The sequence below is a fragment of the Dreissena polymorpha genome, chromosome 2 (assembly GCF_020536995.1).
Source record: "Dreissena polymorpha isolate Duluth1 chromosome 2, UMN_Dpol_1.0, whole genome shotgun sequence".
Taxonomy (NCBI): Eukaryota; Metazoa; Mollusca; class Bivalvia; order Myida; family Dreissenidae; genus Dreissena; species Dreissena polymorpha.
Genome location: NC_068356.1, coordinates 110,741,546 through 110,753,332, shown reverse-complemented (window position 1 = coordinate 110,753,332; position 11,787 = coordinate 110,741,546). Strand labels below are relative to the sequence as shown.

Below are 11,787 nucleotides of genomic sequence, written 5' to 3'. Positions count from 1 at the left end.
GTTTTCATACCCAATTTTTTTCCGCAAAATTTTTGTACCAATTTTTTTTTTCGTATCAACATACACAATTGTGATGATTGTGGTGATGTAGATAAACTTAACTTGATGCTTTTATATCCATCCTCTCAAAAGCATCGTCACACCAGTACTGTCAGTACTTTGATTGAATATAGAGACAGACACGACCAACCAGTCTTGTGTGCAAATATTCTGATAAGGCAATGGTTATAGATAAGAATTTATGAAACGAATGGTTTTAAAGATATATTCATTTTTTTAACGCGCCACGTCATGCGTAAATTTGTCACATGTCATATGCGGCCAGCGTTGTGTTAAGTCACGCGTTGTTTCGTGGCCTCATTAGCTGACTAAGTATGTCCTGTCGAATTCACAGGATGGTCTGCAGCTACGCCTCCCGCATATTTCTTAAACCAATTTTAGCAGGACGCGGCTCAAATAGTGTTTTATAAATATTTACAGCGTTTCAGATTTCTTCCGTTCTTTTATTTTCAAGGGATGACTTCTGGTTAGGCATCAATTAACTGCAATTGTATTATAAATCTGTGTGTAACACATTTTATAGACCAAACGCTTTGCATTAACTGTTCAAAAACGGCACGTACACAGTTTATGTCATCAGATACACAACGATTTAATCTAATACTATGAAAAAAGCATAACAATAAGTATAGCATTACACTCACTGACCATTCAACGATATATTTGAGTATTTTATACAAGGACCAGTCATGGATTTTACACAGAAGATATCATCTCGTACACTTTTTAGTTGAAAACCTTAGTATAGAGATAAATGATCAGATTTCACTATGATCACATGAGCCGTGTGCGCTTAATATGTTTTGGCAATGGAGGATTTCTTAACCACGTCAATATTTTGTTCCCTTTATGTTTAATATACCGCATAAAACATAGGTAAACATATGTATTTTTTAATGATTATATCTTGTTTCCATATTTAAAAGTGTCCCCTTCCGCTTTATCAAGTTTGCTTGGTCGCTTTGTTGCTGTGACTATATTTGTTCAGGTCATGTATACACATCAAGAAACTGTCTGCGTCATTATGAGTGTGTGTTTGTTCTATTTTTACATGTGCTATTATAATATTGCACATTTTCCTCCCACGTTTTCGTTGCACATAGGAACGCAAACTTTTTGCATAGGTTCTTGATTTATATAATTTTAAATTAAATAGTTGGTATATTCCATACTACATGATTTTCACAAGCCAACTGGTGATTTATAATTGCTCTTAAATAAATAAATAATCGCAAACATATGAACATAATCGCAAACATCTGCACAAAGTAGTGGGCCTGTGTATCCATTATTTTTCGTATTCGAATTACTATCTTTAAATGTATAGTTATGTTCTGTAATACAAGTATTGGATACGAACAAGAATATCTTTCTTGATAGAGTTTTGTGGAGTTAGATTGTTTCAACAATACTTCTTATTGAATGGGTTGTTTAGAATGGCATGCTACGCGACCATAACGACATTTATCCGGTCGTCTTCTTAGTAATACATTTAAATAGTATAAGCAACATCCTAATTATTGAGCCTGAAGATTGATAACTGCTTTCTTTTTTAAAGTGCGAGAAATTTACTGTCTGATGAAAACCAATTTGCAATTCGAAACTTTATACACATACGTTGCATACAATCCTGCCACATTTGGGATGTTCGATTGGTGTTGGTATCAACTTAATTTTACTATTAGAACATATAATTACTTGCCACGAAGTTTCAAGACGCTCACTATTCTTTAATTTAAATATGGACTTGGATATTTTCAGACTAATACATACTGTAATCACAACACAATTTTGGCCTATAGAGATGGGGTTCAAATCTTACAAAGTCCGCACAACCGCATATAGCGTATTATAATTACGATTAATTAACGGACGTAGATATCACCACTGGAGAATCAATATCCGTAAACATGATAGTAATCTTCTGGCCAAGCTCTTTCTGAAACGACTTAGACGTTGAATAGATCCTTATTCATTTAAACAATACTAAACGGAAAGTCTCTAGTTTATATATATTTCCACTTGACCACCGTTCTGTATTAAGATGTCTTCATCGAATTTTAGCATACACATTTGTATTCACTAGCACTCCTTTAAACATCCCCTTACATTAGCGACATTTTCATTAACCTTTAAAGTAATCAACAGTCTGTTTATGATATAATTATATTTATGATCGGTTAATCGATGTTTTGTAGGCGATATTTGCAATTGTATCTTATAAATAAACGTATATGATATGAGCTTGAACAATAAAAATTGAAGACAACCATAATTTAACGCTCAAATAACTTATCCAAGGTAAACGAAAAACAACAACAATAGACCATAATAAATAACAGACATGATTTTTTATGTACAGCATTGAAGACTTGGTAGAAACGAATTGAATTTCTTATTTATGATGATGATCAATTACATTCGCGAAAAAGTTAGTTCCAACACAAATCTTTAAAAATTGTGTAAACCCGTCGAACGCGTTGCAGCCACATGGGGAATCCTGTTTTTTTTTATATATGCTATAATAGAACTATTATCTATTATAGCATATATACACAAAAATAATAATAAAATACGTGATTCCCTCCTGTGGTTGCAGCCAGGTCAATAATTAAAGGTTAACGCATTTTTGTATCATATAAGGTAATAAGAAAACATTACCCCCTCTCCCACGTAATTACTCTTGGTGTCCGAAAATTTAGATACGAAAAATATTTTTAAAAAATACAAGTGAATGAAAATTAGGAGACACTAAATAAATTATCTTTGTTTATTCATCATTATATTGAAATTAAAGCAATAAATAAATATGCAATTATTTTATTGTTTTTTTTCTCTTCTTTTTCTGCTATGAAATAAATACAACTTTACGTCTTGGCTACCTATTACCTCAAATGATATAACACGAGAGAAAAAAACAACATACTGCTTCCTTAATATGATATTATTTCAAATGATATTAGGTAAAAACATTGTTTATTACCGGTATATCTTTTAGCCAAATTACGCAATTTTTCTGGTTTATTCCCTTCAGACATTCATCTGCCTTGTTTTATGACCTTAATCCGGTCGTAGAAACGCATACTCGAAGTGACATAAAATAAGCAAAAACGGAAGAAATGTGGTAAAGCAGCGCTGTAAAATATAATGTCCCGAAAATTTTGAGTAATTTAACTTGGACAAAACCCCGTATGTCCGAATATTTAGAGTCACGAAAAATAATTATCTAGACTAAACTAAAATGGTGGTGTCCGAAAATTTAGAGTGTTCGAAAACTTAGAGTAATTACGGTATATACATATTTATTTTCCGTATATTATGAAATTGTTGCGTTAATGTTCAAAGTTGACTACGGCAAAATGCTCATTGACAAATAAGCTAATGAGTGGAAATGAAATAATGAAATATTCACTTTGTTTTTTATATTATCATTTACAATTTGCTTCAAAAATGTCATGTATTCACATGTAAGAAATACTATTACACAGTCAACAAAAAGCATAACTTGCTATTGCAATTTCTAAAACAACCAAGCTTAATCCGAACAGTGTTTTAATTTCCACACGTACGTTATGCCTTTATTCTAATTCAAAAAATATCATTACACGCAAGTACATGTTAAAAAAGACAACAGTTGAAATGACCCACTTAATACATGTTATAAAAATATACACGTTTAAACGTTTGATCCAAATTTGGTGAGCCTACATGGTGAGTCTACAGTGGTTTGTTTTCCTGTCTCTTTAGGAGTTTAATAAATCTTGAGATATAAAACCCGTTCATACGGAATGGAATCTTTTTGAGATCATCAGCAGTTATATTTATAAAGTATTCTCCGTCAAAGCAATTTTCCTCGCAGACCTCAGCCATTTCGCTTAGACCGTTTTCATTGAAATATGAAATCACTTCGCTAGTGGACATATTGAAACGGCTTCATTTGTGTGCTTCGCATCATTTTGTTTTGTAAGATGCATTGCTTCCCAGTTTATGTAAAGATCTTCGATATCATCTCTGCAGTTTTCAGGTGTAATAGTTACTTTGTTTCTTTCCTTTCCAATACACGTCTTATTTTTGAGATCTACTAGGAATTGCCTTTCTCCTGGCGGTATGTCATAATTCCCATCATCATCATTTTTATCAATACAATTGCCACTGTGTTGTGTGCAACCATAAATAAGTTTCACAAACTGTTTTACTTGTGCAGGTTTAAGCGAATACGGCGCTTTTCGTAAATCGTCTGTAGTTAAAGTTTGAAAATGCTTACCATCAAACCCGAATTTTTGACAAACCTTGGCTAATGTTGCAAAGCCAAATTTGTTGAGGTAAAATGCCAGTTCGTAAGAATTGTATAGAAAGAATTCCGTTTCATTGACAAGGGTGATGTTCTGTACCGCAGTATTAGTACAACACGCTTCTGGCACTATTTTCACTTCCTTTACAGTTCGGGGTACCTGATAAAGGTCTTCGTCGTCTTCCTTGTCTAAACTATGGACTGCTCTGATATCCGATGGTGGCACGTCATACATAGCATTCGAGGGATCTTGGCAATCTGGAAATCTGCTATAGAATGTTTGTTTAGAATGTCCGTTACATGGTTTTCTGGTAACCCGTTGATGATATATTGTAGAGCTACGCTCAGCTGCGTTTGTTTGACTTCGTGTTATCTTCGGCGTCTCAATGGAACTATTCGATTCGTTCGAGTTCCCACTTTCAGACAGGTAACTGCGGATATGTGCAGGAGGGACGTCGTAAGTTCGCTCAGGACGTGAGGCAACAGTTGGTCTCTTATTTGGCACTGGTCGAATGCTTTTGATGTTGATGTAATCTGGCGATAAACTTTTTGTTGGTCCGCATATCGGCTTATTGTCTATTTCTGTTAAATCATTTGGGATGTTCTCATAATCAAAATGCACATTAACAAAATCACCAGATTGATAGTCCCTATCTTTAAACATACAGGCGTAATCTTCCTCGTTATTTGGCTTTGTATAAACCCCGTCCATTTTCAGATATTGGTTTGAATTGCAAGGCATAGGTGCACTTACAGTATGATGTGCATTTAACGTAAGAATTTGATCGGACATGCCTTTGTTAAGACGCAGATTACTTTTATGAGTATCACCACAGCGGTCCATTACATTTGACTTCGCTTGTGCACTATATCTCGCGTTGATTGGAGGTTTCATCTTAACGCTTTTCTCTACTGCCAATGGTTCTTCCTCGTCAAAGTTAAAGACTGTCGATGATTTTTCTACAATTGACGCAGACATTGTTGCGGATACTTTGATCTCATTTTCGTCAGAACAATCTTCCTCCGGAATGTAACTTAAGAACGATTCTTCCTTCGGTAAACTACTGCCTGCGGTCCACCTGAAGTTTTTCTTAAAATTTCCAGACAGTCTGTCTCGTAACCCAGGACGAGTAGCATAGATCAGTGTCTTTGAGTCTGGTCGTTTTTCTTTCTTCCACGATGTATCGTCAAAGATTTTATGAAATTCCTCGTGGACTTTGTCAAAGCCGGCTTTCGAACGCTCAGCTACATATCTCAAGTAGTCCGGAAAATTCTGAATCGGTCTCTGTAATGATGTATTCAACAGAATGTAAATGATCTCAAGGAGGCAATTTTAAGTAATTAAAATAACGAATCATATAAATATATATAAATAGCATATACTTGTATTTATTTTTAATTGACGTCAAGGTCCAGCCATTTAAATTAAAGAATTAAAATAAGTTTCGATTACACAATTACTTTAATAGTGTAACCTAAATTTATGTTTGAAAAATACACAATCAATGACATGTTTCATATATAAAATAATAACGAATCCCTAAACCAGAAACTTACATCTTTTGGCCTGAAATCCTTATTAACACTGTCAGGGCGCCCGTAAATAGAACCTGGAAAAATATTTTTTATTTGCATAACCAATGTCTAAAACATACATTCAAATCAAATGTATTATCCCATGCAAATTATGAAAATAAATTTTCCTTTGAATTTGCCATGGATAAAACAGTAGATGAAATTACCATGGATGAAACAGTAGATGAGTAGATAATTATAACAAATGTATATTGTTTGCGTTGTTTCGATATAAAACATGTATACATCGTTTTAACTCCCACACAACACGGGACATTGATTGGAAGTTGTCAATGTATGTTTTAATAAAATACATTTTGTTCTCCAATTCATACTGGGTACAATCACTTAAAAAATATACCAAACTACTTGTATAATTATAAAATATAGAGACCATTAAATATTATTAAGCATACAATTACAGGCAGACTAAACTACTGGATGTGTAAATCATATCATTTCAAAAGTACAGAATAAGAAAATGAGGCTTACTCATTGTAAATCTTTTTTTCTTAAAAAATCCTTGATACGATTTATTTTGCTAATTAAACTCGACGTAAATATAGTTACTTATATACCCATGGTTATTAAAATAAGCGTGATGGTGAGTTTCCGTTCGCCAATTAGCTCCGGAAGTAGATGATATGATGATGAGTATATATCGGTGTTTTTGTTGTATTAATCATCCTGTATTTTCTAACACCGAAAATCGATGAGTAGGTTATGGCTGATCATTGACTAATCAATACATATTCACGTCTGATGGTCGTGCATTATGATTCTATAATTACAACTTCTGTCACATTCATATGAATGCTGCATTCTGAATGGATAATTTGTTCACGTGACCGGGTTTTCATTTTCCGATGAACCCACTTCGTAGGTAAATTTAAACATGAATATTCATGGCGCTACTTTCTTGTCATAAACAAGCAGCCTAAATGACGTTATGTTTTGCGCGATATTTAAATGGCGTTGCTTTTTATTGGTCAATAGCGTTAATGCAAATTAGGCGTAATTTTCCCGACAGTTCAAACACCGATGAAATGGAGAAAAATGCTATTCAATTCTTAAATAAATAGCTATACAAAATGTATGGTTGGTTATCCAGACAACTAACTGATAACGCACCTTCGCAGCCAGACAGGGCTTATAAGCTTAATTTTCAAATTTGATGACCATGAATTTTTACTTCCAATGGCAAATTTATAGTAATGTCATGGAAGTTGTATGATGCATAGACCCGAGCACAGTTTAGGATTACTTTTTTTTTTCTTTAATTTTATTCTTATTTTAATGAAGCTTTTTAGATACAATGTTTACATTTTTCAATATAAAGCATTTAATGACACATTTCAATACATGCCAAAATCGGTGAAAAGGCCCCTTTAAACAGATGGCTTTATTATACAAATAACTTTTCATATAAAAATTGCTGTAAATTCGCATTGAAAAGACAAATGATTGGTTCGAGAGATGATTAATTTTTTATACAATATCACTATATGCATAATAAAAATATTTCATCATAAACAAAGGGAATTCAACGACTTCGACATTCGTCAAATGCATTTATATTCATGGGTCATTCATGGAGTTTGTATTGAAAATGTTACAACAATCCTGGAGTGTCATTGGTAGGAACCCTATGTGTAAACGTACATTATCAGCGTTTATAACGATCACGTGACCTGTTCGTACGTCATATGGTTTGGCTAATGAGTATTTAACAAACTAATCAACATGCCTCCATATTCTTTATTCTACGGATACAGATACTTATACTGTCTTTGATCATTATCATATTTTTCTTTAATATTAACTAATGTTCTCCTACTATATGCTACATTTTGTACGTCGCCTGTTACTGATTCTTAATTGTATCATGTTATGTGCACACTGCAATAGATTGGCGATATTGTCTGCCTCATTATTGGCGTCGCACTGACGTGCGGTGACTAGTATGTAATACGTTTTTTTCGCTTATGGGAGGAGAAGTTATTTTACGGTTCAATTTATATATTTTTGTTGTCAGAATATCTTGCATAGTGGTGATTTTTTGTGTGTACATTAGTGTAAATAAGTACTGCATTTGTGTCTATTACATTTACTACAACAGTTATTGCCAATAATGCAAAGCTAATTGTTTTAATTAATAACTGATCACATGGACTGGGCAATAATAAAAGATTATAGGGACTGGGCAAATACGCGAACCGGTGAACCTTTCTGGTTTTGTATATAAACAAAACTTCTTTGTTCCACTATCCTAGCAACCACCTAGTTACTAATAAAGGCGCTATAGAGCGCGAAGCGCGACACGTATTATTAATTGTAATAATGAGTCTGGATAATGGAAGCAGCCGCTTATCAATGAGGAGCACCATCACAGCACCCCAGTCTCATTACTACCAAGTCCTACAGGTTTTTTTAAGGACCACATATACAAGGCCGCAGGCCTGACACGTATCTTGCCAGTGGTATGGACCCTTTGGTATGGACCTTTAACCCCGCACACTATCCAGCGTTTACACTTCCGGGTTTACATTTAAACCAACTATTAATAGCTTATTGATATCTTAGTTAGAAGGTGATTTTTCAAGCGGTTCCATAGTGTAGTGGTTACACGCTCGCTTCACATGTGAGAGGCTCAAGGTTTGAGCCCCAGTAGAATCAAATTATTTTATTTGTGTTGAATGTTAACTTTTTGCTTAGATGTAGACATTTTAGTTTAAATAAATATGCTGCTTTCTTGTAACCATTTTTTGTTTTTATAATGCCCATGATATATGTATGTGAGAGGGTTGGAGGGGGGGGGGGGGTTCGTAAACACATTAAAACTTTTACAGTGTTTTCATATCAATGAGTACTCAACCCCTATCGTAAATGAGCAACGTAAGAATAAGTTCAGAATCATCTCCCCTTGAAGTTGAGAAAATTATGAAATTACGCTTACAAGATGAAGCAGATTTTTTTAAACCTACACAGTTCTGTTCCATTCCAAAACTGCACACGGATGCCAGTAAAAAAAGGAAACCAATGTAAATAAAATGAACTATGAAATATTTGGGATTTACAACACAAAACCATAGATAATGGTTATTTGGGGGTTTTAACACACCATCATAAATAATGGTTATTTGGGGGTTATAACACAAAATCATAGATAATGGTTATACCAGTTTCTTTTTCTATTTTGTTTAAAATAATCGGCCGATATATTAATATTTACAGTAGAAAAAATCGTTCCATGTAATTTCATTGAGTGCCTTTTACACTGAAATTCCCGACGCCCTTTGATGCTTTGCATTAATACTTATCTTGTTTGTATGTGTGTTTTGTTGTGCCATGTGGTTATCAGACTATTAATCACAAATCCCCACGTTGACATTGTCATTTAAAAAACGTTTCAAAAAAAAAACGTTGATTGTTTTAAACAGTGTGATAGCCTATAGCAATTTAATAAAGGAAATTAAAACCCATGTTGAAAGGCACTCCGAAACTCGTACTTTGCCGAAAAGCACAATTACACATTTTCAGCATACCATTGGAAATTAAAACTAAGTTGAAAGGCAATCCAGAAATCACAAATACACGTTTACCTTATAGGTCAAGCATCGTTTGGTTATACAAAGCAAATCTAACATTGAAATTAATTATTAAAAGCTTCAGTTTTTTATTTTGGTTACTCCATTAAACAGTTTCTGGTTTCACTCTGAAAACATGTGGTGGAACATAAGCAAACGATATTATTATGTATGTATGTTGAACTATATAAAATGTCCCAAAGATCGTTCCCTTAGGAGTCTGTGCTCTGAGTACAGTCTAAAGTAAGTCAAAAAATGCTCACGCTATAAAAATTAGATGTTCGAGGTCTAAAATTAGTCAACGCAATCCTTCTATACGTTCCACTATAGAAAATACCAGTTGTGTATTATTTTATGAAGCGAATATATGTACATATTTTCATTAATAGGTTTACAATATTTTTATGTCCTCCACCACTATAGTGGGGACATTTTGTTTTTGTCCTGTCTGTTGGTTGGTTGGTTTGTGTGTTTGTTTGTTCCAACTTTAACATTTTGCCATAACTTTTGCAATATTGAAGATAGCAATTTCATATTTTGCATGCATGTGTATCTCATAAAGCTGCACATTTTGAGTGATGAAAGGTCAAGGTCAAGGTCATCCTTCAGGGTTTAAGGTCAAACATATAGCTTTAAAGCAGCGCAGACGGGGACATATTGTTTCTAACAAACACATATCTTGTTATGTATTAAATACCTGTCGCCGTGGCCTAGTGGATAAGGCGTCCGCCTCGGAATCGGGAAGTCGAAGGTTCAAGTACCATTGGGAGCGTTTGTCGAAGGATGGATGTTTGTCATGGGACTTGTTCTGATATGGCCGTTTCGTGAGCCGCGAGCTAGTTAAAAATGAATGATAACCGACTTTTTTTTCGCTTGGCGCCTGGCATAGTGATAGGAGTTGGGAGGTACATGTCTCATAAGCCAAAATTGGCTGGCCTTTCTAAAGGGGTGACAATATAAAAAGACCTTTCACATTTTGTTTGATTAACTTTTATCGCTATCAAGGAATGCTTGCAAATTGTATTTAAACTGCGGTGGTGCATCTAAAACCAGTAAAAGCTACATAAAAAAGAACGCCATGTAAACATATACAATAATGATCAAATACCAAATGTTTTCCGTGGAGTTCCACGTTTAACAAAAGCTATAAAACTAGTGTCGTATTTTCGACAATCACTTAACAATCACGTAAGAAAAGAAACAATCGTTGACAATTAACTGTTATTAACGCAGCTGTTGATTATTTTTCGGATGACGTTTAAACTATAATAAAACAGACTAGATGAGTGCATGCATCATGATTTGTCATTTTTGATCGCACAGTTATTGAGTAATGTCCGAGCGAATATACAAGCTAGCTGTCGGTAGCTGCATAGAAACGTGGGCAAAATGCAAATTCATCGCCGCGATCCGTTAACGTCACATAACGACATTTCAGCTGGGTCGTTTCTGTGGGCAATGGTTTCATTGGGTCATAGTATAAGTTCTGTGCTGATGTGTTGATTGTAATTCGTCATATTAAGTAACGAAATTCAACAATATTTTCATATGATACAGTAGATTGCTTTAGCTGGATATGATTATTACTAAATAAGTCGACAAAACGTAGTTTTCGTAATTTTCGTGGATATTATTTGTTCTTTTCAAAGTGTTAACGAAGATCATCATTTATGGCTAAGAATAAGTGATATTTTATTAACGACAATAATAAACCGTGCAATTTCAAAAGGATTTTCGTATGCGACCATGTGGCTTTAACGTATCGGATTTACCACTTAACTAAAAACGTAAGGGAATATACATAGTATTTTTGGGTTCTTTTATAATTTATATCATTATTATCATTATTGATAGTAATATAATTATTATAGAAGAAGTCGTAGAAGTAGTAGTAGTAGTAGTAGTAGTAGTAGTAGTAGGAGTAGTAGTAGTAGTAGTAGTAGTAGTAGTAGTAGTAGTAGTAGTAGTAGTAGTAGTAGAAGTAGTACGAAGTAGTAGTAGTAGTAGTAGTAGTAGTAGTCGGTAGTATAGAAGTAGTAGTAGTAGTAGTAGTAGTAGTATAGTAGTAGTAGTAGTAGTAGTAGTAGTAGTAGTAGATTAGTAGTAGAAGCAGAAGTAGTAGTAGTAGTTGTAGTACCAGCAGCAGTAGTAGTAGTAGTAGAAGTAGCAATAGTAGTAGTAGTAGTAGTAGTAGTAGTAGTAGTAGTAGTAGTAGTAGTAGTAGTAGTAGTAGTCGTAGTAGTAGTAGTAGTAGTAGTAGTCGTAGTAGTAGTA

The 11,787-nt window shown here is 34.0% G+C and overlaps 1 protein-coding gene across 1 annotated transcript; it reads right to left on the bottom strand.

Annotated features, from left to right (window-relative positions):
- Window positions 1-652: 652 nt before the first annotated feature.
- On the bottom strand, window positions 653-6,508 carry LOC127869983 (uncharacterized). The gene is made up of 4 exons (XM_052412643.1): window positions 6,505-6,508; window positions 5,909-5,961; window positions 4,769-5,636; window positions 653-663 (listed from the first exon to the last, which is right to left on the bottom strand). The coding sequence occupies exons 1-4, from the start codon at window positions 6,506-6,508 to the stop codon at window positions 653-655; spliced, it is 936 nt and encodes a 311-aa protein (XP_052268603.1).
- Window positions 6,509-11,787: the final 5,279 nt, after the last annotated feature.

Excerpts from the sequence above, each read along its gene's own strand:
- LOC127869983 (XM_052412643.1), bottom strand. Across the intron at positions 5,637-5,908 it reads AGGATTTCAGGCCAAAAGAT|AGACCGATTCAGAATTTTCC; the intron begins GTAAGTTTCTGG and ends ACATCATTACAG.